At 48.4% G+C, this 24,694-nt stretch overlaps 11 protein-coding genes across 11 annotated transcripts; 5 read left to right on the forward strand and 6 right to left on the reverse strand.

Moving 5' to 3' along the window:
* Positions 1-223: 223 nt before the first annotated feature.
* LACBIDRAFT_294692 (uncharacterized protein) lies at positions 224-1,744 on the forward strand. The gene is made up of 6 exons (XM_001883012.1): positions 224-545; positions 615-746; positions 802-1,074; positions 1,142-1,227; positions 1,287-1,362; positions 1,419-1,744. The coding sequence occupies exons 1-6, from the start codon at positions 440-442 to the stop codon at positions 1,631-1,633; spliced, it is 888 nt and encodes a 295-aa protein (XP_001883047.1). The 5' UTR covers positions 224-439; the 3' UTR covers positions 1,634-1,744.
* An 80-nt stretch (positions 1,745-1,824) lies between these two features.
* Positions 1,825-2,094, forward strand: LACBIDRAFT_300399 (uncharacterized protein; the record flags this gene model as incomplete). Its single annotated transcript, XM_001883013.1, has 1 exon — positions 1,825-2,094. The coding sequence occupies exon 1, from the start codon at positions 1,906-1,908 to the stop codon at positions 2,092-2,094; it is 189 nt and encodes a 62-aa protein (XP_001883048.1). The 5' UTR covers positions 1,825-1,905.
* Positions 2,095-2,283: 189 nt separating this feature from the next.
* Positions 2,284-3,685, reverse strand: LACBIDRAFT_300400 (uncharacterized protein; the record flags this gene model as incomplete). Its single annotated transcript, XM_001883127.1, has 7 exons — positions 2,284-2,339; positions 2,404-2,509; positions 2,568-2,777; positions 2,846-2,978; positions 3,070-3,382; positions 3,444-3,483; positions 3,575-3,685. The coding sequence occupies 7 exons, from the start codon at positions 3,683-3,685 to the stop codon at positions 2,284-2,286; spliced, it is 969 nt and encodes a 322-aa protein (XP_001883162.1).
* Positions 3,686-3,947: 262 nt separating this feature from the next.
* On the reverse strand, positions 3,948-5,444 carry LACBIDRAFT_294694 (uncharacterized protein; the record flags this gene model as incomplete). The annotated part of the gene is made up of 5 exons (XM_001883128.1): positions 3,948-4,213; positions 4,278-4,568; positions 4,629-4,829; positions 4,884-4,915; positions 4,976-5,444. The coding sequence occupies 5 exons, from the start codon at positions 5,442-5,444 to the stop codon at positions 4,094-4,096; spliced, it is 1,113 nt and encodes a 370-aa protein (XP_001883163.1). The 3' UTR covers positions 3,948-4,093.
* Positions 5,445-7,768: 2,324 nt separating this feature from the next.
* On the forward strand, positions 7,769-9,486 carry LACBIDRAFT_300403 (uncharacterized protein; the record flags this gene model as incomplete). The annotated part of the gene is made up of 2 exons (XM_001883014.1): positions 7,769-8,343; positions 8,406-9,486. 2 exons carry the CDS (start codon positions 7,769-7,771, stop codon positions 9,484-9,486), a joined length of 1,656 nt encoding a protein of 551 aa, XP_001883049.1.
* Positions 9,487-9,516: 30 nt separating this feature from the next.
* LACBIDRAFT_300404 (uncharacterized protein) lies at positions 9,517-9,816 on the forward strand (the record flags this gene model as incomplete). The annotated part of the gene is made up of 1 exon (XM_001883015.1): positions 9,517-9,816. One exon carries the CDS (start codon positions 9,517-9,519, stop codon positions 9,814-9,816), a length of 300 nt encoding a protein of 99 aa, XP_001883050.1.
* Positions 9,817-10,710: 894 nt separating this feature from the next.
* LACBIDRAFT_300405 (uncharacterized protein) lies at positions 10,711-12,273 on the reverse strand (the record flags this gene model as incomplete). The annotated part of the gene is made up of 1 exon (XM_001883129.1): positions 10,711-12,273. The coding sequence occupies one exon, from the start codon at positions 12,271-12,273 to the stop codon at positions 10,711-10,713; it is 1,563 nt and encodes a 520-aa protein (XP_001883164.1).
* A 66-nt stretch (positions 12,274-12,339) lies between these two features.
* On the reverse strand, positions 12,340-13,498 carry LACBIDRAFT_300406 (uncharacterized protein; the record flags this gene model as incomplete). The annotated part of the gene is made up of 2 exons (XM_001883130.1): positions 12,340-12,729; positions 12,782-13,498. 2 exons carry the CDS (start codon positions 13,496-13,498, stop codon positions 12,340-12,342), a joined length of 1,107 nt encoding a protein of 368 aa, XP_001883165.1.
* A 1,442-nt stretch (positions 13,499-14,940) lies between these two features.
* Positions 14,941-16,312, reverse strand: LACBIDRAFT_328990 (uncharacterized protein; the record flags this gene model as incomplete). Its single annotated transcript, XM_001883131.1, has 5 exons — positions 14,941-15,021; positions 15,242-15,434; positions 15,511-15,823; positions 16,170-16,244; positions 16,291-16,312. 5 exons carry the CDS (start codon positions 16,310-16,312, stop codon positions 14,941-14,943), a joined length of 684 nt encoding a protein of 227 aa, XP_001883166.1.
* A 1,508-nt stretch (positions 16,313-17,820) lies between these two features.
* Positions 17,821-18,564, forward strand: LACBIDRAFT_163010 (uncharacterized protein; the record flags this gene model as incomplete). Its single annotated transcript, XM_001883016.1, has 6 exons — positions 17,821-17,993; positions 18,055-18,087; positions 18,141-18,156; positions 18,220-18,334; positions 18,394-18,405; positions 18,485-18,564. Coding segments are annotated over 6 exons (429 nt in total), but the record flags the coding sequence as incomplete, so codon positions are not given.
* A 490-nt stretch (positions 18,565-19,054) lies between these two features.
* SDG16205 (SET domain-containing protein) lies at positions 19,055-24,588 on the reverse strand (the record flags this gene model as incomplete). Its single annotated transcript, XM_001883132.1, has 11 exons — positions 19,055-19,327; positions 19,379-19,393; positions 19,447-19,564; positions 19,630-19,726; positions 19,780-19,840; positions 19,902-21,749; positions 21,804-23,650; positions 23,698-23,760; positions 23,811-24,086; positions 24,141-24,482; positions 24,540-24,588. The coding sequence occupies 11 exons, from the start codon at positions 24,586-24,588 to the stop codon at positions 19,055-19,057; spliced, it is 4,989 nt and encodes a 1,662-aa protein (XP_001883167.1).
* Between the last annotated feature and the right edge of the window lie 106 nt (positions 24,589-24,694).

Here is a 24,694-nt window from a genome sequence, read left to right on the forward strand (position 1 = left end):
TCTGTGGCATTCAAATTTACTACTCACTATATCATACAATACCGGGCCTCAACTAACAGGCTTTTTAAAGTCTTGTCCGATTTCTCGCTTTTATTGTAAAACACACATATACGGGTCATGATAATCTTCCGAGGAAGACAGCTTGAAGAACTCGTAAGAAGATCTTGTAGAGTTTCCCCAGATTAGTTGAGTTTCGAATGAATTTGACGGAATGCCTATTTGTCCACGACCACCATATCGGAACCTCTCATTCCGCTCTTTCATTATCTCTGCCACCTCACAACATGTAAATCCACTACACCTTCCAAGTCAAGCGTCACTGGGCCTTCCAAAACTTCCAAGACGACAGCAACCCCCATCCCGGCTATTCACAACCTCCCCGACCTCGCACCATGAAAACCCACTCGGCCTCCCAAAACGGCCCCCTCCACCACCAACAATGCCACGCAAAACAGGGCCTATACCCAAGCGGCCCATCCCGAACGTGAAAAAGGTCGTCGCTGTGGCGAGCGGGAAGGGTGGCGTTGGGAAGAGCACGGTTGCGCGTGAGTTTGTGGTTGCTGCCAATTCCTCTTTTTTTTTTTTCGTCTCTAATGGGGGATGGGGGAACTTAGTCAATCTAGCCTTTGCCCTCGCACTTCAGAAAAAGAGGTTGAAAGTCGGGATATTGGACTTGGACATATTCGGGCCTTCTGTACCGACGTTGATGGGGTTGCAGAACGTCGGAGAGCCTGAATTGACGAGTGGTATGTTTCCCTTTTCTTTTCCTTTTCATCCCTCATCCGTTTCTTTCGGGAATAGCAGGAGGTATAATACCACTGACGAACCACGGAATCCCATGCATGTCCATGGGTTTTCTCCTTCCCTCCTCAAGTTCTGGCGGGGACAACACGGACACACCTATAGTATGGCGCGGACTCATGGTGCAAAAAGCCGTTCAGCAGCTTTTGTTCGACGTTGATTGGTCGATGGGGGGTGGTGGTGTCAACGCGGGGTTGGACGTTTTGGTTGTGGATATGCCGCCTGGGACGGGTGATGTCCCCCTTACCCTTGGGCAACTTGTAAATGTGGATGGTATGTCCCGCGCCTTTATTTTTCGATCTTTCATGCCTCCGGCCTAAAACGTCTGCGACTGCTTTAGGCGCAGTTATCGTGTCGACGCCGCAGGATGTCGCGTTGTCCGATGTTAGGAAGGGCATAGCGATGTTGAGGAAAGTTTCTGTGCCGGTACGCTTTACATTCCTTCTTTTTTTGACGCGTTCAAAAGTCTGACGAACCCATACCAGATAACAGGTCTAATTCTTAACCAATCTTACTACCTGTGCCCGACGTGTGTCTCTCCAGAACCCCAATATCTCTTCGGTACTTGGATCAAATTCCAACACCCGTCTACGTTTACTCACTCTACTTAACGACAGGAAAACCCGACGCGTTCCGCTCAGTCGCACAACGGCTTGGTGTTCCTGTTCTTGGGGAACTTCCGCTCGTTCAAGGAGTTAGTGCTAGCGCTGATGAAGGGTGGCCTTACGTTCTCGCAGCTAAAGGGGACCATGATGGCCCAGGCGGAGCGGATTGGAGGGCGGTTATGAAGCGTATTGCTGAACAGCTGGCCTTGGGGTTGGGATTGAGTTGAGGAGTTTGGGGCTGCTTGTCGCACAATTACATAATGACTTTGCTTCTCAGCACTTCCTCATCCGTGGCGATTTTAGGCCAGATCCTGTCCGGACAAATTTTAGGATATTTTAGCAAGGACAGGTGCAATCCAGAAAGGTGCCTTTTTCAGGATCAACCATTGCCCAGCATCATTTAGCGCTTCGTCTCATTGACCAGAAAACGAGAATATATATTTTCGATTTGACAGCAGGACTCGGAAGAAAAAGTGGTATGTGCAGCCGCAGGTAGGAGATGACGCATACATCACCAAAAACGCAGATAGGTACGTACCCGACACGAGGGCGGAGAAAAGTTGGATCGAGAAACACAAGAACGTCAAAAGGTAGAGCGATGTGTGTACAGAGGACGAGGTGTTCTGATGTAAGGTACAGGTACAATGGCGAGGTTAGACAGACAGGAGGAAATCAAAGCAATGGATGAGTGAGACGGAAATCAATTATGATTAGGGACGGGGGGGGGGTAAAACAGGGGGGGAGGAATGAGGATGCAGGATCATGGATGGGGAAATGCAATGCCAAGGTATCGCTGAGAGCAACATGAGAGAAGGAAGGTAACAGGAGGTCGTTGAGATCCAAGGTCACGTAGACAAAGCGCCAGGGGGGGAATGAATCAAAGTCCTTGAATTTGTACGATAAGGAACTGTTTCTCATCACTAAACTGTTCATCTACAACAGAAAGGCAGGCGGTAAGCGTACATAAACACATGCCATTCCAAAACGGCAGCCGCACCTTCTTTATCATTATGGAACGACTTAAGGAACGCCAGTAGCTTATCCTTATTCCTCCTCAAAATCGTCTCAATCTGAGGGGGTTTCTTCGGGTTCGCCACAAACACCTTTGCTCATCACCCATCAGCATCACAACCGATGAGTTTGAGGAAGGAGCGGACACACCTTGAACACGTGAAACGCCTCAAATTGGATATTCTTGCTTTTATCCCGCAAAAGGTTCATCATCATTTTCAGGTTGGCCTCATTGGCGATATACCGCGTCATCACGTTGAAATTCGCCCGATCGAGGAGGATCTCCCCAAGTAGCTTTAGGGATTGCCGTTTTGTGACGTAGTTGTTTGAGAGAATCAGTGTTGTAAATGATGAGAAGAACTGTCACAGGTGGCGAGGGTATCAGTGAGAGTTTACAATGAAGAGGAAAGGAAAGGAAAGGAACGCACTCTATCATAGTTCTTATCCAGGTATTCCGCAACCATAGGTTTATGCCGCGTAAGCGTCTCCTTGAGATTCGCAAACGCATCACACGAAATCCCAAAAGTCGTTGTTTCGATGTAATGCGGGAATTTATAGAACCTGAACACATCACGTCAGTCTCCGAGTAAACCGCACGCCGGTCACCGCGCCGAAAAAGACGCGCCCAGTCAGTGGAGGATGACAAACTCACTGATCAGAATACAACAACACCTTTGCTAGCTGTTCATGCCTCAACATCTCCTTGAGTATCATCCCCGTATTCAACGCAACCTCCTCATTTTCATACCCAGCCAGCGCAGCAAAGATAACCTCATGCTTCGCAGAAAGGTACTCCACCGTCGGCCAACGTGATCCAATCTGCCTCCGTAGGAGATTATTAAATATCTGAACAACGTCTTTGCGCGCTTCGAATTCGAACCGAGCCACGTTTTGGACGAGGAGGAAGAGGAGGTCGGTGTTGTATGTTTCTTGTGCGAGTTGCGCTATGAGCTCTGGAGCTGGTTCTACCACAGGGGAAGAATACATGTTAATAGAGTAACCGAGAACATGAAGTGGTTTACGCACCGCCATCACCATACAGGATAGCCTTGATCTGCTGTAGGTTCTTCGTCACGTCCTCATTAGCCTGTTCAACGTCATAGCATCAGCAACCACCCTCATACTCCGCCCATCCATCACCATCCCCAAACACTAACCTTCCTCCTCGTCTCCCCCCCCGGTGCGCCCCCCTCCAACCGTGGTATAGCGTCCCTCAATCCCCTCACAAGGTCCGGTGGCGTCCTTGGCTTTGTCTTGAAGAAATTCATAGTTCCAGCGAAGCCCTAAAGAGGAGGGAGGGGAAAGGGTTGGGTTGGTGGTGGTGGTTGCAGAGATAAAGGAAAGATTGTCACGGTTGCATCAAAACACGACTCACTCAGGTTGGCGCTTCTACGCGGGCGGTTGCCTTTTTTGGGACGTGGTTCACTTTAGGCGGGCCGGGTTCGTTGATGGCCCATTCATGAACGAACGAAGATATGCTCAGCCTCCGTGGCCACAAGACATGATCGTTCTTTAAATAAGTCAACAACTGCATTACAAAAGCGTAAACGTGTACAGAATAAGCTCAACCTCCGACATATGCATGCTACATATACATCTACATACACGTCCAGAAATTAAAACATGCGTCCAAAAACCACCGGTATCAAATCCATCCATCCATCCGAAAAAAACCATTAGAGCCCCAAAGCCTTCTTCGTCATATCAATAGCAAGTCCCCGCGACTTGAGCTTCGCAGTAAACCAATCTCCAAGCGTAACACCCCACAAAAGGCCCAAATAACTAGCACCTCCATTCTACGTTAACCAAATCAGCACTTCCATTGCATAAAAAATTCCAACACAAAACACACACACACACCTTCCCAAACGAAATCGCAATCAACTCCGGACTCCCCGCATACTTCGCCTTGAGCTGATTCTTCTCAAGCAGCGCAAACGCATTCTTAGCGATGACGGAGGCATGGGCGGGGTACTTTGCCGCCTGCTTCTGTTCTTTCCACTCGATGATATCGCCACCTGCTAAAATGCGTGGGTGGGATGGGAGTTGGAGGGTTGGTAGGACCTTTACGCGTCCTGCGGAAGAGAGGACGTCGGAGCCGAGTGAGGAGGCTATGAAGGAGGTGTTTGGGCGTCCGCCGCGACATGGGACCTTTCATAGTGGATGGGGCATCAGGAGCGGGGAAGGGGGAAGGGAGGGTGGGAAACGTACCACGAGATCTGCAGTGATTTTCTTCCCCTTGCGCGTTTTGACGGTGCCGTCTTGGGATGGGACGATGTCGTCTATGTGGTCTTCGAGTACGAGTTGGACACCACCTTTTTGGACGCGTTTCGTGAGGGCCTTCCTCCATTTCTCGGGATACGCGTCGTTCAAGAGGATGCCTTGATTATGGACGATGGTAACTTCCTTTTCCTAATTCGGTTTTAGGCATCGAAAGAGGGCCGGATCAATCTTTTAGAAGCTCACCGGCCACAGATCTTTGATCTCTCCCGCGAATTCTAGGCGGGGGGTATAATTAGTCAAGGGCACGAAGAGAAAGTGAAGGAAAGGAGGCTCACCAATGGCAATAGCACCCCCACCAACCAACACAACATTCCTCGCCTTTTCAAACTCTTTCCTCGACGCCTTAATCGAAGCCAACTCCTCCTCCTCATCATCAGGTAAATTAATAGGACCCTCCCACGTACTCCCCGTAGCCAACACAAGAACCTCATATTCCAACGTCTCCCCATCCGTAAGGACAACCTTACCCCCCTCGATACGCTCAACGCGTCCAACCTTCACTTCCCCTTTTCCGTGTAACCAATCAGGTACGTCGTAAGGCATGAACACGCGTTCCTCCAGTGCTTCTTCGGAAGAGACGACCATGCGGATGGTTCCCGGGAGATGGGTAAAGTGCGGACGGGCGGTGATGAGGATGAGATGGTGCTTTGAGGGGTCGAGGAGGAGGGAGAGTTCGCGGGCTGTTAAGGCGCCTGCTGAGCCTCCTCCTACGATTATCACGTTTTGTCGTTTGCCTTCTGTCATCGTCGGGGAGTCGTGAAAAGATCTAGGGTGATTGGGGAATAAATTGCACGCATGGTCGCATACTTATACGCCTTTGAGAAAATGAAATAACTGATGTATGTAAGAGTGGGCGTTTGATGTGTCATTGAGGGGTAGGAACAGTAAGACGCTGTCAGCCTGTGTACGTCATGACCATACCTTTTGATGACTTTCCACATTGATCGCGTCATCTGGATCACCCGTGGTAGCCACGAGGGAAACACATCGTTCCCCGATGGGAGTTCTATTTTAGATGGATAGCATATTAGCCCTCTTGGACGTGGTGCACTGGTGGCTCGCTTGGTAAGTAAGACACCGAATCGCAAAGCTCCACAGCCTGATAAGCGCCACTCCATTGTATCTGTCCAGGGAAAGGGACGAAAGTCATGACAACTTCAGACTAGTAAAAGTCTCCAATTCATTGCGCTCGATATCTTATTCAATACTTTACATCAGATTTTCCTGGCTCTTGTAGCTCATGCCTATTCGGGCTTGATCATGAGGAAGAACAAAAAGTTATTCACCCTGCAGGAGGTTGGAGAAATGAATGGTCAATCTCACGTCGTGACGCTTCTATATATTAGATTGTAAAAGTTAACAGGGGAACGTTGGCGCCTTGAGATATAATAATGGGCACAAAGAGCGGCTCATGTCTTATGTCTGGAGGTGATCTTGAAAAAAAAAACTTTTTTCAAGATGAGGGTTCGAACTTATGACCTCGAGCATTTGGCCGAGGTCGTGTCAACCACTGTACGACATAACCACTAAACCACATGCCTGTTCATACCTGGTAGCATCACTCTTAATATACCTCGTTATGGTGCTGCATCTAGACAACATTTCGTTCCAAGTGCTGTCTAACACCCAAATTAATTTGCATAAATTCACATAAATTCTCAAAATATTTCGGCACAATATAATACACAAATTTATCTCATTGATTCTCCATGTACACCTGTCATTACACAGGTGCACCATTTTCTGTTTCCAGATCCTTTGCAACTGTTGTCAATAGTGGAGAATGCTTATTTATTTACTACGGATAGTACAGGAATCAAACATAAGACTAGACAGAAGATCAGTAAGTACTCGCATACAACTGGTAGTGGAAGTAGGGTAGCGGAGGTAGGGCTATAGTGGCTTGTAGAAATAGGCATGGGGCTAATTATGTTGTTCACGATGTCTGCGATGGCGATGGTGATGGCGGATCATTAAGTCAACGGAGATGCACAGGTGCATCCCCGTCGACCATTGATTATGTGTGTACACACGGGTGGCTACGTCGATGGCGATGGGAATGTGATCGAAGGGTGGATGTTGTATTTTCGCGCGTGAACAAAGTTGATGGGGATGCGCCTGCATGCTTGCATATGCAGTTTGATGGGCGGCAACGTAGTTGGCAATGGGAATGTGATCGAGGGGCGAGGGTGATGGTATCCGCAGCGTTTGCGATGGTAAAGGTCTTGGTGATGGGCATGTGCACGTCATCCGACGCACACATGCCAAGCGACAGGCGCAGGTCGGGCAGCGTGTTAGGTGATAGCAGATAGATGTAGGGTGACGTGGTTGGTGCATCAAACGGGCCAGAGTGGGTGCCGTTACAAAGCCTGTAGAGATAAAAACATGTTAGAAAAAGTGGATGCGAGGAAAGCAGAAAAGTCTGCTTTCCCCGGGTAGCGTACGCACCTGAATGACCCCGCAAAGCCTTGTCCTCAACACGCGACCTACTCCGCTCGTGCCCGCCCAACCACCTCGCATGTCGATGCATTGAGATCTTGACAGATATTTGTTGAGGCGATGTTGAGATCTTGGCGGCGGTCGTCTCGCACCTGGTGAGTCGGAAGTCGAGCTAGTGAGCAGGGTATGTGTAGAACATGGAAAGCAAACAAAACGCGGGCGGTATCCAGATACCGCCGTGTTTTGAGAGAGCGTTGAAGAGCCAAAGTGCTCTTCAACGCTCTCTCCGTTGATTACATGTGACGTTACATTTGTGATGTTTGCCTTAACGGGTACATCCGCATATGTACATAAACTTATGTCTATATATGTACATAAGCTAGTCTCGGAAACCCATCCTCTTTGGGCACCCTTCCCAATTTGGGTCCCTTCCCTTAAGAGTCTGGGAATCTTCCAACGACATCAACGTACCTTTGTCTTTGCCAATTTCTCGGCGGTTATGTAAGCTTTATGTCTGCCTTTCTGAACGCGTCGTTATCATCGCGTCCTCATCGCCATGTCCATCCCTTGCGTTATCCGCTCCATATACCCCTATAAACTCCTACTTCTATCTCTATTAAGGCTTTACCATGCTCAACTCCACTCCTTTGCAACCTCGGCTACCCAAACGTCCTCGAATCAACAATCAAAATGATTCCCCATTGCCCTCACTAACATCACCTTCACCTTCCACTCCTATCGCGATACGCCCACCATTCCTTACTCTCAACCAAAACTTATCCTACACCACCCCACAACGCCCACTTGCCAGCCAGAAGTCCCGGAAAATCTATCGCAATGGCTATGAATCAAAGCCCAAGACACCGTCATACACACCATACAAGCTCAACAATCCAGGCCATCCTCGACAGCACGCCTTCGCGTTCTCCAACTTCCAGAAACTCCCAGCAATGGAGACCATTTCTGCACGACGTTGGAATGAGCTAGCAATCTCCGAGGGAGTACTGAAAGTGGGACAACACCTCCGAGACTATCAGGTTGAGGCATCAAACATTATCCTATCTCGGTGGTGGGATCTATGTGTCATTGCCCCAACGGGGGCTGGAAAGTCTCTGCTTTGGGTCCTCCCTCTCTTAGCACAGAGAAAAGCGATTGCCGTGGTTATTATACCATATACGAGCTTGGGTTTTCAGGGCGAGCAACGGTGCGGGTTTTCGAGAAGTAGATCTAACGGCCATGTATTGAAAGCTACCTCATGTGTAATAGACATTCCGGTTCAAACATTAAATGTACCTTCCTTCACTCTGGTGCAAACAGCAAAGCAGAGCTTGAGGAAATTGCTCGAGGTGGGGAGAAACATGTCATTTACACATGTGTTGAGATGCTCGAGACGCCTGGCGTTGCACAGGTTCTTCACTCTGCGTCCTTTCAGGCTCAACTGTCAGGTGTGTATATTGACGAGGCTCATGTCCTGCATGAAAGTCATTCTTGGCGGCCTGGCTATGCACGCTTAAATATCTTGCGGACCATAATCGGGACCGATGCTCCTTTGGTCTGCATTTCCGCAACATTGCCCAAACGATACCGCAACTCTCTTCAAATATTTGCTGGTCTACGGCCAGACTATTACCTTATTAACTTGGGAAATTTTCGACCTGAACTGTCAACAATTATCTCGCACATGCAACATCCAGCTTCATCATTCCTCGACCTTGCCTTTGTTCTGCCGTGGAATTCCACAGCTGAATCTATCCAACAAACCATCATCTATTCAGATGATTTGGATGTATTAACTTCCATGTTTTGGTGGTTTCATGCTCGTCTAGGATCAATAAATTTACCAGTGACACTAATTGATATTTTACATGCTGGACTTTCCGAGAAACACCAAAAATTATGCACGGCCGACTTCATTGCAGGGAAGTCAAGAATCTTACTGGGATCCGATAAAATTGGGGCAGGAATGGATTTTCCACACGTCACCCTGGTTGTACAGTACCGCTGTCGTGGCCTAACAATTGTGCGGTGGGAGCAACGTCGGGGTCGGGGGGGAAGAAGAGATGGGATTACAGCATTAGGTGTCATTCTCGTGGAAAAGTCCATGACAGGTGACGATGATAACGATAACCTTTCCACTCAATGCCCAAAATCAGAAGATCCCGGAATGCTGGATCTGATCCAAACAGAAGGCTGTCAAGAAGCTGTCGTCGATGTGTGGCTTGAGAACCCACCACGAGAAACACTGGCTCTTTGTGGCCGTTGTTCAAACTGTAATCCCGCGCTTTGTCTTTCGACCAATTACTCCTGGGTTATGGAAGATCCTCGACCACACAAAGAACGAGCTTGAGGTGGTGCATCCAATCAGCAAAAAAAGACAATGCTGAAGAAGCTTCAAAGTTGGCGCCTCAAACTTTGGCAAGGGGAGTGGAAAGATAAATGGCCGTCGTATGGAGCAGAGGACCTCGTTAGCAATAACGACCTAGAAGAAATTGTGCAGCGAGCTCAATCAATCTCGGTCGTTGATGACCTTGATTCTATTGCTCAAATTCCTCACCTCGACGATCTAGGCGACGCACTCCTGCAAGCAGTCAAGGACATCCTTTTTGAAGTAACTGGTGTTCGTGTTGAACATGTTGCAGCTAATCCCAATACCGAAGTGCCTCATCCTCACGACTAGTGTTTAAAGGTTCAGTCCATAGGACCACAAAAAACCGGTGGACCGAACTGAACCGGACCATGGTCTGGTCTTTTTTTCGGTTGCAGTTGCCCCAATTTGGGGTTGGTCCGGTTGCTGGTTGCCTCATTTCGAAAATCTTTTAAAACCGTTCAAAGACCGGTTTTAATCGGTTGCAACCGGTTAAACGGTCACGTGCGTTACATAGCCTTGTAACCACGTTTATTGCCTTTTATGGGGTTTTTGTTTCATCAAAAACGGTTAAGAATTGAGAAAGATATAACCAAATCCATATTTTACCTGAGTCTCTAGGAGATGTAATTCAGTTTCAGTCATAGCCATGTCAAATCTTCATTAAATCTCTTGAAAATTGGTAGAATGACGGGTATTTATATGCTTTACTATTTTATATAACCTGTTTATTTTTCAGAGTAATAATGGTTGAGATACAAATGGTTTATATTGATATAATAAATTATACGCAAAAAAACCGGTCTGGATCGGTCTGAACCGGTATCATGGACCGCAAAAGACCGGTCCTAGGTGGTTCGGTTCGGTTCCCTCAATATTTGGGTCGGTCCTGGACCGGTTGCGGTCCACGGTTGCGCGTTTTCGGGGCAAAAAACCGGACTGAACTGAACCTTTAAACACTACTCACAACATTTCCATATCTTTTGATCGTTTGGAATGGCTAGAGCCAGAATGTCCTGACACTGTGAAGGATGGTATTGCTGTTGACGAGGAAACGAGAGAAAGGGGGCCTTTGGGTCAAGGTGAATTTATTTTATCTTTCAGTTGAGAACTCTGATATACCTTCAACACTCGTTATTTCACGTAGACAATTACTTATCCACGACCTTTTAATATACTTCAAATATTCGTTCTTTCACGTAGGTATTAATCATTATCCGTATCATATATCTCATCGTTGTCGACCGTGCCTCCTGGAGCAACAAGATCTGTTACTTCATCGTTCTCAGATCCCATCGTGTAGTTTCTTGGAATGGCATCCGTTGCGAGCATGAGTTCCGGGTCAGGTTCTGCAATATCTGCGCTTCCAGTGTCGTGGCGAGACCGAAGCCGTAAAATGTGTCGATTGAGATGTTTTGCATGCCCTCCGTTAGTCCCGGCCAGGCGCTGACATCCATAGTGGTACAGATCGACCACTGCATGTTTGGAGGGTTTATCAGCTGCAAAGTCGAAGATTTTTGCCTTGTGAAAGACTTTGGCCACGATCTCAATGTCTTTATGCTGTAAGACCTTAGCGTGTTCTTGGTTAATTTTTTCAATGCCTAAATCTTCGAAAAGGCGGTCAGTCAGAATTTGAACATGGCCCAGAGCTGGAGTTGTTTTTTCTAATACATCTGGAGTTGCATTGGACCCATGTGCTCGCTCCTTGATTTTGTCATTAAGGTGTTCGACACGGATATCTGTTGGTTTCCATCCATCTGGCTTTCCTGAGGGATTGACAAGCATGCCGTTGAAAGCCACACTGGCATAATCTTTTGGCCAGTCATGAGTGACGTTGTGCAGGAGTTCCATGCACTCATTTGCATAGTTATGACTGCCAGCCGCATAAAACATCGGAAGCCAATATTTGATCATTCGAGAAATGCGCTGTGGATGGCCATGCTTGATTGCATGTTGCATTTCTCGGAGTGTCATGAGGTCGTGCATAAGGAGGATGGAATGACCAGATTGAGTGTTCCCTTTGAGTGTTTTTATTCCAAGGTTCTCAAGACGGAAGGCTGAGGGCAGTAAAAATGAATCAACAACAGAAGTTGCAAGGTCCACAAATTGTGCATAAGTGCGGACTCCAAGATTGATGTTTGACAACTTGAAATTGTCGAGTGTCCGTATATCACAAATTTTCAATGCAGCTTGAATCACCAGTCCTCGTAGAATGACATCAAGAAAGCGCAGCCATGCATAGTAATCAACCTTCCGGAGATTGATATCTTTGCGATTGGGTAGGGATGCAAGTAAAGTCGACAGGCTTACTGCATCTGTGTTTTTGTCACCCCAATAATTGCCTCCGACTGCATGGATAAAGTTCAAGCAAAAATGCATGAGGCCGCTGACCATAGAAAAGCTCGAAAGATGGTCAAAGCGATGTGTTGAACGATCTACAGCACACTGGTCCTGAGCTGCATGGTCGCGTACTGTTGTCAAACGATCTCCGAGAACAGTGAACATTGTGTGTTCAAATGTTTCTTTGGGAATGTCGAGAACCTTTCCGAAATAATGCTCCAAGACAAGCATATTGCCCTGAGTCGAGCCTTGTTCTTGATCAAATGTTGGAAGATAATATTCCTCGGTCTTCTGTGCTGTAATAGCTGCTGTGTCCTCAAATGGTGGAATAGCAGAGGAGAACCATGTGAAAGATTGGATCTCCTCACTCAAAATACGCTGAGTGTGAATAATTGAATGAGTGCGGTACACAGTTTGGTCTTCTGCCATAGGCAGAATGTCGGTGAGGGATTTTCGAGGAGGAATTTTGTGCCGTGTGCCTTCCGTTTCAGTAAATCAATCAAGACTAGTGACTTTGGCGGCCTCCTGCCCTTCTGGAGTGGGTAAAATCACCAACAATGCAGAAACTTCATCATGAGTTATTGATCCATGCAAAGCCGTAGCCTCCCAAGCTTTTGATATCCAGTTGAAGTTGTCGTATGGGAGCAATTTAATTTTTTGGCTATCATTTGCTGCTCGTCGTGCAAGTAGGATCACATCCTTGCTCAATGCTGTGATTGATTTGCCTTGGAAAGGGTATGATGTGGTGATTCCGAAGTGATTAAATGCCTGTACAAGGCGTTTCGGTACATGGTTATCCCAGAATAAAAGTGCATTTAAAGCAGCGTGATAGTTTAATCTGCGACTGCGTAAATTAAGAACCATCGATGTTATTAAAGTCCTGCCCTTTATCAACATTATCAGTGAAGGTAACTTGGCAAATCATGTATATTCGTACTGCATCTGGATCCCGACTGCCTGGGGCCAATATCTTCTTGTCCCTTGCAATTATTGCATTCAAAATAGCTTGCAGGTGGGGAGTTACACGGTCATAGCGAACACGGAGGTCATCGATCCGAAAATTGTTGATCATCTTCACGTTTACATCTCGAGATGACACATGCAGATATTTGGCATCATCTTGATGTTCACCTTCAGAAGCACAATCGGAAAGCCAGCTGGCTTCTTTAGCACAGGCCAAAGCTGCCTTCTCCACTACCCAAGCTGTCAACTTAGGATTTTTGAGCTCCCCGCCTCCCTTCCACAAAAGATCCATTATGGGATTAACTCCGTCACCAGCCAGAAATGTGTTGGCAAAATTCTTGATGCCTGCATCATCCGAGGTAAAGAGAGTTTGAAGAAACTGATGAAGGGAAAATCGATTGAAATCTCGCATGAAAGCCAAGGTCATACGGGTTTTTTGCTCGTTGCTGAGGGCTGTAGTCCGTTTGATGGGTGTTTGGGGATCGGGAGAGTAATTGGAGTCCTGATCATCATCAGGTAGATCAGGGAGGTTCGTAAACTGAGTTCCTTGGGATATATTGACTCGCTGGTAGGGAATGGGAGACGAGTGGGGGCCAGGAGAGCTGAGAGCATCTGGTTCTTCGACATCGGTGTTTTCATCGAAACCAAGCAGAGTAAAGCGCATGAAAGGGGGATCTGATTGATTATACATAGCTAGATGACAGAACTAGATTGTATGAAGGTAATATGGAGCGGATAACGCGAGGGATGGACTGGCGATGAGGACGCGATGATAACGACGCGTTCAGAAGGGGTGTCGAAAGTGGACATAAAGCTTACATAACCACCGAGAAATTGGCGAAGACAAAGGTACGTTGATGTTGTTGGAAGATTCCCAGACTCTTAAGGGAAGGGACCCAAATTGGGAAGGGTGCCCAAAGAGGATGGGTTTCCGAGACTATACATAAGCCACCTCCAGACACCGCATATGAGCCACGATCTACATAGACTTTTCCATATGCTCTTTGGGCTCATATGCGGTGTCTGGAGGTGGCTTATGTACATATATAGACATAAGTTTATGTACATATGCGGATGTACCCATTAAGGCAAACATCACAAATGTAATGTCACATGTAATCAACGGAGAGAGCGTTGAAGAGCACTTTGGCTCTTCAACGCTCTCTCAAAACACGGCGGTATCTGGATACCGCCCGCGTTTTGTTTGCTTTCCATGTTCTACACATACCCCGCTCACTAGCTCGACTTCCGACTCGCCAGGTGTGAGACGACCGCCGCCAAGATCTCAACATCGCCTCAACGAATATCTGTCAAGATCTCAATGCATCAACATGCGAGGTGGTTGGGCGGGCACGAGCGGAGTAGGTCGCGTGTTGAGGACAAGGCTTTGCGGGGTCATTCAGGTGCGTACGCTACCCGGGGAAAGCAGACTTTTCTGCTTTCCTCGCATCCACTTTTTCTAACATGTTTTTATCTCTACAGGCTTTGTAACGGCACCCACTCTGGCCCGTTTGATGCACCAACCACGTCACCCTACATCTATCTGCTATCACCTAACACGCCGCCTGACCTGCGCCTGTCGCTTGGCATGTGTGCGTCGGATGACGTGCACATGCCCATCACCAAGACCTTTACCATCGCAAACGCTGCGGATACCATCACCCTCGCCCCTCGATCACATTCCCATTGCCAACTATGTTGCCGCCCATCAAACTGCATATGCAAGCATGCAGGCGCATCCCCATCAACTTTGTTCACGCGCGAAAATACAACATCCACCCTTCGATCACATTCCCATCGCCATCGACGTAGCCACCCGTGTGTACACGCATAATCAATGGTCGACAGGGATGCACCTGTGCATCTCCGTTGACTTAATGATCCACCATCACCATCGCCATCGCAGACATCGTGAACAACATAATTAGCCCCATGCCTATTTCTACAAGCCACTATAGCCCTACCTCCGCTACCCTACTTCCACTACCAGTTGTATGCAAGTACTTACTGATCTTCTGTCTACACCACTATTTGGGCCAGATGTGGAAGCAACCTAGAGCACGCGGCCTGTCCACTATATTTTCCCACATTGTCACCAGTGTGACGAATGCTGGCCACCAGCTCAAAATCAAACTAATAGGGGTCTGGTTCCAGGCTAGCTGGAATAGACGTGTCGGGTCCAGCCCATTCCCAGCTGACCATCCTGGCTACATCCTTGTGGGTGGTTATGTAGAGGGGGTATGTATTATAGTATGGCCACAATGTATTCAACCACCTGAAAATCCCATTTAAATCCCGACCTCAATCCAACCATATAGTTTAGAAAGATTTATGATATTTTTACTCAGTAACAATGAGGGGGATAATTCATATACGATCGATCAATACTACTTACTACTACTACTGGAGAGGCTAGTTATATGCTATTGCTTACCCCCCCAATGGCTCCCTTCCCTGCTATCATGATACTCTCTCCCATGTGCCCCCTTCGTTGACTGGTGGTGGAGGTGACATGACGGCAAGCAGTTAGCGACATGTTGGCGACATGAGGGGTGAAGTAGTCTAGAGAGGGAATGTACACATTAGCAGGTAGACCGTAGACATCATAGGTTGACGTTGGCAACTTACTGCAACAGGGTTTGGACAAACGAAACAGTGAGGGCAACAGCCCCCGATAGGCGGTGCCGGTGAGCACTTACTTACCAAGCAAGGGAGCCTGACGTGACAGGCGAGGGGACGTCGACCATGATGTTGAGGTTGGTCAACAGGGTGTCGACGTGGCAGCGAGTTCGCGTCCGTGGCTGGTTAGTGTGGTGTAGTTGCTGGCAATGCTCGACCCCCTCCAAACTTCGCCAGGCATATGTGTTGGGCGTTGGTGTGGAGCTGGAGACGGTGGAGAGGCATGATGTGGTCGATAACGATGGTGGCAGCGGCAAAGACTTGTGATTGTGGCGAGGTTGTAGCTTGACGAGGGAGGCAATGGGGTTGATGACAAGAATTTGCGCCCTTTTTGACACTGCGGAGTATGCTGAGTATGAACATATTTCCCACACTCTTCGTCAAGTGTGTTTCACTAAAGTTGTTCCGAAGGCAATCCGAAGGGGGTGAATAAATATAAATTTAATGATTAAAGAGGTGCTAGATACTATGGACTTCATAAAACGTGGTACTTGAGTGAGAAATGTGGAGGTATCATAATTTGTGGGCAACGCTGTTGAACAGCTTTAGACGAGAGCTGGTGTCCACAAAGTAAACTCCTAGCTGCCAGCTGGGATCCGGCAGGCTGCCCAACAGCTGTCAATTGGATAGCCGACAGGGGGGAGGTTTGATGCCGATCAGGAATTTCGGCATTCTGCCATCACCCTGGGGCCCAAATGGCGGTGTAGCCTTACGCTTGATTCCTGTACTATCCGTAGTAAATAAATAAGCATTCTCCACTATTGACAACAGTTGCAAAGGATCTGGAAACAGAAAATGGTGCACCTGTGTAATGACAGGTGTACATGGAGAATCAATGAGATAAATTTGTGTATTATATTGTGCCGAAATATTTTGAGAATTTATGTGAATTTATGCAAATTAATTTGGGTGTTAGACAGCACTTGGAACGAAATGTCGTCTAGATGCAGCACCATAATGAGGTATATTAAGAGTGATGCTAGCAGGTATGAACAGGCATGTGGTTTAGTGGTTATGTCGTACAGTGGTTGACACGACCTCGGCCAAATGCTCGAGGTCATAAGTTCGAACCCTCATCTTGAAAAAAGTTTTTTTTTTCAAGATCACCTCCAGACATAAGACATGAGCCTAGATCGTTTGGTTTACGTGGTGAGCGCTTTTGCGGTTATGGAAACATCGTTAGAAAATTTGTTGTTGAATTCAAGGTACATTGAATTCGACGTGTGTCGGAAACCGGTTGTTCCTCATTGGGACCGCTCCGGAATAAAATCTATCTATCTATCTACATATCTATCTCGAAAGGTTTTGATCGTTGACCATTGAACAAGAGGTTATAAGAAATAAGACTGAGGGCCCCAGCAGAGATCTAACGACAGTCGAATTCGGAATTGGAATGGTGGCCGGTTCAATCAGCTGACCAGCACGCCATCCTGCGCACAGACCATCATCAAAAAACTATATAAACCTCGCCTCCCCCATCAACCGTTTCTTTAGAACATACTCGAACAGGATCTGTTTACAGAAACTGACCGAGTCTCGCATTTTTACAAATGCCGCATCTTCATATCCACTCGATGACTTTACGCGCTCACTCGTTATACTGAGAACATGGCTTTGCGCAAGCGGGGCTTCGAGGACGTTTGGTGGGTTTCTTTGGGCATGCTTGTATGAGCTGCTTGGAGGACTTGTCAGCGAGTTGAGTGTCTGTCTGATGGATACTATTACCTTACTTCTTGTACTTGTTGGTTACCTTCTGTCTCCTTGGAATTATCATTTCTTTTGCTATTGTCTTGTTTCTTTTGCCATGTAAGGATTGCGAAGCGCTTTCGTGAAAATAACGCTTTTTTATCTCGCCTGCTCCCATTTTGAGAGTGAGCTGCGTGAATGCTCCTAGGAAGTTGCGTTGCCTCGACTGCGTTCCCAGTTAATGTCGACACCTCCCCTTCCATATTTAGTGCACGTGCATGCCCAGCGGTCCAAAATTTTGAAGGAAGGACATGATACAAACTCTCGAACTTTCATCATGGGCAATAGTTCACAGACACGCTCCAACTGCTACGCGTCCTCCAGCCTCCCTTACGAGTTGGCATGCACACTCGGAGCAGTACGCGTCTCTGGTCACGTGAAACACGGACGCTTGTTTTGAGTTGATGATGTCGGAGTCGGAGACTGCACACCTTTCCTCTTGACCATCACAACATCTCAAGAACACGCCTACCACATTGCTACAACCACAAATCATGCCTCCAGCACTGTCGTCAACGGTAACTTTTGCTCACCCAGCTTTCCGCCTGAGTGATAATTGGTAATAATGCACACGAGCAGATGACTATGAAGCGGATCCACCGTGAAATCGGGGACCTCAAGAAAGAAGACCCGGGTGCGATTGTGTTAGCTCCGACGGAGGAGAATCTTTATCTGTGGAAAGGAAGTATCCCGGGTCCGGAAGGAAGTGTTTATGAAGGAGGGGTGTTTAATGTGGAGGTGGTCCTCCCCCCAGATTATCCGTGCGTTTATAGCTTTTTCATTTATCCAGGAAGGTGGTTGTATTAACGTTTTCTTATACAGGTTTACTGCGCCAAAAGCCATGTTTAAGACGAGGTATTCGTCCCATTTACTTATCGCGATATGAAAAGTTGACGCCGCTTGCACAGGATATACCACATGAATGTACGTTAGACGCTGATCTCTTTGGGGTTTACGCCCGTCCAAAAGACTGACGATAGAGTCTAGATTTCCGAACAGGGGAATATATGCATTGACATTCTGAAACAGAACTGGTCTCCTGCTCTATCTCTATTCAAAGTCATGCTCTCCCTATCGTCCTTACTCACGGATCCCAATCCAAGTGCGCAATTTTCTCCTTTCCGCGCTTAACAAACTGATTTACATGTCTTGATAATGCAGAAGACCCACTTGGTTCGTGATGTTTACCTTTCCATTCAACGACAGCTTATTCACCCATTCCATCATCCACGCAACTTCGGCGGACACACAGTTCCCTCCATAGCCACTCAATACACCCGCAACCGCCAACTCCACGACACAACCGCACGCCAATGGACGCAAATGTACGCACTGCCACTTAAACCCATCGTTGTCGTCCCTAGTTCCCCACCACCACCACCACCACAACCAAAAGTCAGCAAAGCAAAGGGCAAGAAACGCGCAGAGGCGCCTCCGCCAACTGCATCACGAGGCTCGACAAGCTCACGCGCGACGCGGTCCACTGCTGCGTCTGCTGCACCGGTAGAAGTTGCGGATGAGGTTATTGTTCTGGATTCGGAGGATGAAGCGGGGACGTCGAGCGCAGTGGCGAGGGGCAAGCGAAAGAGGAGGGATGAACCTAATACGGTGGCGGCGTCTGGGTCTGGGTCGACGCAGGTCTTGGAGCTGGGTGATGATCAGGAGGGGGGTTCACGAGCTTTAACGACACGCAAGCGGCAGAGGAGGGGCGTAACGGCGAATAAGCAATTGGGAGACGTGATTGTTATCGAGGATGATTAGTATTTTGGATACTTTATTTCACGTTACATGTTAGTTGCTTGCCCACCACCACCTGAAGTATCTAAAAGAAAGCACCACCCTTACACTTCTTAGACCCACATCTACAACTCTCATACACAGCTCCACTCTTTGGCCCAGAGACTTCCCCATCATCATCATCATCACCGCCCTCCCCATCATCATCATCATCAGCTCGATCCCCACCGTAGTTGAAGGAGAGTTCCTCGTACGCCTCCACGTCACGGAGAGTGAACACTGTAAGAAGGGGTTTCTCGATGTTGGACTCGTTGACGTAGCATGCGGTTAGGCGACAGTTTGGATCGCATGAGTGGTTCTGTATTCTAGTGTCAGATGTGGGTTGACGTCTTTTGGGAATGGGACTTACAAGGAACCGGGTGAACTGGTCGAAAGTACCTCGTCAGTTATGAGTGCATTTCAACATAGAAGACATACATTTCCGGCATGATAAGCATCCACGACGAATTGAGTCTCCCATTGTTTACCCTCTTGCCCCCTCAAATAATAAAAATCAAGGTCGAACAGGTACGTGCGCCCAAATTGATTGTATTTCCTTTGATAGAGGTCGGTCGTTAGTGACCTCCTCTTGGTCATTGAAGGAGGATGAGGGGGACTCACTTCCCACGTTGTTCAGCCTCTGCGTTGGTCAACAGCTCTCCTGCGTATATGCCTATAAAAGTTCCAGCGGGTATCTTTTTCGTGCCTGCAAAGACGCCTTTGATACATGATAAACCCACGTAACACGATGAGATGTGTAAGAAGACGTACCCCATCCTTTGTTGAGGGTCTTCGCAATGTTGACTTGGACCTTTCGTCCCTGTTGAGCGACCTAGAGAAAATACAAAAAGTTTGTCAACCCTTGGTGCATCACCAATAAAATGAGTGCTCACCCGATTTCGACACTCCTCATCACATCCACACAAATCATTACACTCAAAAATCGGATAATCAGACTGAGACTCCTTCAACCTCCCAGCCTTATCATACTGAAAGTCCCCATTCGGATTCTGCAAGTACCTCCTCTGCTTCTCCAAACACGCACAAGGCTTCGAGGATCTCGGATCGCATTTCCCTACACAATCACAGCTCTCCAACTTCGTCACGTCGGGGGGCGGCACGCCGTTCCCATGCCACATCTGGTTCGTGTAATAAAATTCCCATGGCGGGGTGGGTTCACCGTCGATGTCGTTGAAGACTTGAATCGGAGGCGCGTCTGGCTCATCAGTGGTATTCTGCATAATGGTGCACTCCAGAATCTCCCGCATAGCCTCATGCATCCGAATTCGCTCCGACATGCTGTTGATGTGGTCCTGGAGATGGTGAGGCAGGTCCATGGCAAAGTAACATTTCCGCTCGAGGTTGATGGGGTCTTGACGGAATGACTTCCATGTGATGGCAGGGAACCCTCCGTATGTCTTTCCCTCGGGTGGGATTGGGACGTCTTCTGGCGTGCGGCAGGGTGGAGACGATTCATAGTCTGTTTCGAGATCAGCGTCGGTATGATCGCCCATCGAAGACCGCCTTGACGAGCGACGAAATTCAGGAATGCTTCCTGGGGTTGTCCGTCCACTCTCCAGCATAAGCGGATCAGCGAATGAAGAGTGCTTCTTGAAAGTTGAAGTGACTCGTTCCGGCTCTGAAGATACACTCCGGGTTTCGAGAAGGGCATCGACTTCCATCTCAGCTTCTTCGTCGGACTGTTCCTCAACCAGAGCACGCTGCTTCCCCTTGGATTTGGCGGAGATTCCACCCTCAATGGCACCTTGAATAGTCGTAGAAGACGTTGGATACTCGCCTCTGCTTGAAGATCTAACGGGGAGCTCACTATGCGCGGGCAACCTCTCTAACGAAACTGCTCGATGGGGAACAGGTGGGGTAGGTTGTGTCAAATTTGACATATCAGGAGTGGCTGGCGGTATGGACGAGTCTTCCGCCTCTGAGGAAGTCGCGATATTAGTGACTCTTTGATAAGGGGCAGGTAACCTCCCGGGAAAGCTGTGGCGTGCAAAAAGGGCAGGCATGGAGGTCGCGTGTGACTTTGAAGGTAAATTAACCACACCGGCATCTTTTGAAGAAGCAAGCGTCGTCCCTTTGCTCGATTCTGCCCCACTTTCATCGACAACATTGTGATGCGAGTGCCGCTGTGCCTCATTCAAAGGTGCATAGACTCCGTCAGGAGATTCATCAGCAGGTAGAGGAACAGGTGGTGAATCGAGCCGAGATGCTTGTGGTTGCTCAACATCCTCTTCCTCAAGCAGAGCCCGTTGAAAGGGACGGAGCGCAAGTTCATCTGTTGTCGACCTCGATCTCTCATTAGCCACTTCCACAGCTGGAGTTTGAGGAGCCACGACGGGGGTAGAACGTGAACTGGAAGCCTTACTCGAAGCAGCAGCATTTTGAATCCACTGCATGACCAGCTTCGATTGGCCAATTGCGCCTGTCAAATCATGGTCCGAAGAATCCTGCAGCAGGACCTGCTCAGACCCTTTTGCCGTTCGACGTTTTGTTGCTGGTAGTGGATTAACATCGTCATCGGCAGTCAAGTCGATGGCTTCCTCCTTCGAGTTCCCCTTCCCAGTTTCATGTAGACCACTCATCGTGTTGTTCTTTCCAGCTTCTATGATCATATTCGCAAGTGTCTGCTGCCCTGGTCGCCTTCTCGAAACCAGTTTCTTGCGCGCCAGTACACGACTTGATGGGTTAGAGGAGGTGGACAGTGCACCCGTTTCTTTGCGATCCTTAAGAAACAAATCAAATGAGGTCATTACAAAATCAAAGCAGGCAGGACGTACTGAGTTGCGGGGCAAGGTAGGCGATATGGGCTGGATCTTGATCCTAGACGTGCCAGAGGTAGCCAGGGGAGGTATAGGAATTCCCAGGGCGACATCCAAGGGACGCATGTCGACAGAGTCTGATTGGTGCGGAGCAGGTGTGACCTGTCTCACCGCCAAATCATCATCCTCACTCTGAGATTGCTGTTCCATCGCAGCAGCAGCAGCAGAAGTGGGTGGAGGGGCCAACTGGGTCTCAGGAAGCGTCGATGTAACCTGCAATGATGAATGCGCTGTGCTAGAGCCAGAAATTGGTTGGGAAGCTTGCTTCGCCAGAGTTATCTGCGAAAGCACACTCTTACGCGGTAGAGGAGGCTTCTGAGATGCCGTGGGAGGGTTATTAGGCATTGCCTCTGACGGGGTAGATTCTATCGATGATGAAGTTAAAGGCTTCTGCGAGGAAGAAGGCAACACTGTGGGAGGGGTTGCTGCAGGTCGCGAGAACCTCAACATATCCGAAGCAGATAACCGGGACTTCGCCTGCAAAGGAGAAGGAAAAGCAGATTCTTGTAACGATATAGAGGTGGAAGATGTAGAGGCTGTGGTTTTTGCGGACTCATTGACTGTAGAAGGAGTAGATTTCTCAGTTGACACCGGCTCTGCCGGAGTAGCATTCTTCACTGGTGTAGACCGAATCTTCTGTTGAAACGCCGCAGATGCGGAGAGCCTATGTGTTTTCGAGGTCAATGGTGTAAGCTTAGCGTTAAGAGAGGTACTCGGACGGCTGGGTGTTGAAGCTGATGTAGAGGGTGTAGAGGTGGAGCCAGAAGCCAAGGACAGCGACCCAATGACAGGCGGCTTGTGTTTCGGTAGTGGTTTGATTGGAGGGAGTGGCCATTGTACAAAATGGGAGTTTATATTCGCGCTGGTTGGAGCAATTTGGTTATCGAGCACTTTTGCGGGAGCTGGCAGCGGCAAAGGACGCGTGATAACCACGTCCTGGTGCAAACCTCCCAAATGTGCTGATGCACTTTGTGAAGGTGCTGGAGGGGACGAACGAGGAGGAGAAGCAGAAGACGACGGCGGAGGTTCCATGTTCACGTCTATATCTTGGTCGACGTCCATTGCGTTGTCGTCACCTTGTACACTGGTAGCTGACGTAGGAGGGCTGTCTCGAGAATCGAGAGCGCATTCGTTCACAAGTTCAGATAGGATGCCACTTGTTGATTCGCGGCGAGTGGGGGGCAATGATTTAGCAGGGGATGCGCTTTTGCCAGAGTGTGGTGCTGGTACATTAGGAGACGTGCTGCTGGTACCGGAGGCGTCCCTCGTTTTGCTTGAGAAAGGTGTCCTGTTTGTGGGAGACACGTCGCTCGTAGGAGAGGCCTTGCCTGTGGACGAAAGGTTAGTCGAAGGCTTGCTTGCAGAGGACGTCTTGCTTGTCGATGCCAGCGGCACCTCGTCCTTACCAAAGCCATTTCTCTTGCTCTGATTTGGCCGGGCGGACGCATCATCATCATCACTATCGCTTAGCTCAAACACCTGCGGCTTGACTTTGGCGATAGGTCTGGGCTTGGGCTTAGGTTTGTTGGGTTCTTCCTTCGACTTGGATTCATCTACCAATGATGGCAGAGCCTTGGACTTTGGCTTGGGTATGTCTGGCATCCTCTTCCTAGCCATCTGGCCGTCCTTTCGCGCCTTTGATGAACGCACAAGGACGGGTTTCTCCACCTCCTTGGAATCATCAGAGGAAGAAGAAGATAGCTCGATTACTTCGTTTGAACTGGGTTTCGTAACAGGAGGCGGAGAGGATGTCAAATCAATGATATCTTCTGGAGCGACTATTTTCGGCAGGGCTTGTGTAGATCCTACTGACAACTTAGAACATGGCGTTGATGAGTAAATAGCGACATACGCTTGGGTTTGCTAACGGGTGCCGATGCACTCTCTGACCATGTTTCCGGTTTAGATCCCCACTCTAGAGCGCCCGGTTAGCTCGGATAAAACAAGGACAACTGCAAACCATACCCGATAGTTTGTTGCCACTCTTTCCTTTACCCTTCGTCCCACTCTCAGAAAGTGAATGTTTCGAGAAGTCTGGTGGAGTGTCCGACTGGGAACTCCTCGCCGATTCCTTTGGTTTACGTTTGACTCTGGTCTTGGCTGAGGAAACGTAATCATTCGATCGTATCTTCAACACCGGCGCCGTGCTTGAAGGTACCGTATTCAACCTGGACGGCCCCGCCTGCGCATTTCGATTTACACCGGGTATGATATCTTGACCAAAAAATGTCGGAGAAACCCCTGCGGAGGCATGAGCTAAAGTAGCAATAAACGAATGAGTTCAACACAACTTACCTGATGCCAAAGTTCTATTACCAGCTTTCGGTCTCCCTGATCGTACATCCTCCCTGGTACCTGCTACGGCATTCACACTATCTCGACTAAGAAAACCTGCTCGGGTTTTGGTCTGTGGCAACAAGTGACAACATTGACGAGACTCACTTGATGATGTTTTCCCCGCGCCTTCAGTGTTCTCTACGTGTTTTAGTCTCGGTGGTGTGTATCGCGGGCGTTTGACAAGTGGTTCGCCCTGAGATGTCCCTTTCCGCTTCCTCGCCAAAGACAGTTGGTCGACGTCGTCGTCAGCGTCATCCAGTTCGTCCTCAGAGGGGTTATTGGTTGAAGATCCTTGTGATTCTACACGATTTCCCATGGGGTTCAGGTTATAGTGATAATGAACGTTGAAGTTCTCACCTTGCTGTAAAGCCTCCCATCCTGGACCAGGCGATGGGCTAAAAGTCATCAAATTGACGCGATGGAGCGCTGAGCTGGTGTCTCCCGGAGTTTCCCCTTGAAAAGAGCCTATTCGGAGTGAAAGTGGTCCAGTCAATTCTTCAGACAATGACTTA

The sequence above is a fragment of the Laccaria bicolor genome, genomic scaffold (assembly GCF_000143565.1).
Source record: "Laccaria bicolor S238N-H82 LACBIscaffold_19 genomic scaffold, whole genome shotgun sequence".
Classification (NCBI taxonomy): domain Eukaryota; kingdom Fungi; phylum Basidiomycota; class Agaricomycetes; order Agaricales; family Hydnangiaceae; genus Laccaria; species Laccaria bicolor.

Coding starts and splice junctions, on each gene's coding strand:
- LACBIDRAFT_294692 (XM_001883012.1), top strand. CDS start 440: ATGCCACGCAAAACAGGGCCTATACCCAAGCGGCCCATCCCGAACGTG. Junction 546..614: donor TGGGAAGAGCACGGTTGCGC/GTGAGTTTGTGG, acceptor GGGGGAACTTAG/TCAATCTAGCCTTTGCCCTC. Junction 747..801: donor AGAGCCTGAATTGACGAGTG/GTATGTTTCCCT, acceptor TTTCGGGAATAG/CAGGAGGTATAATACCACTG.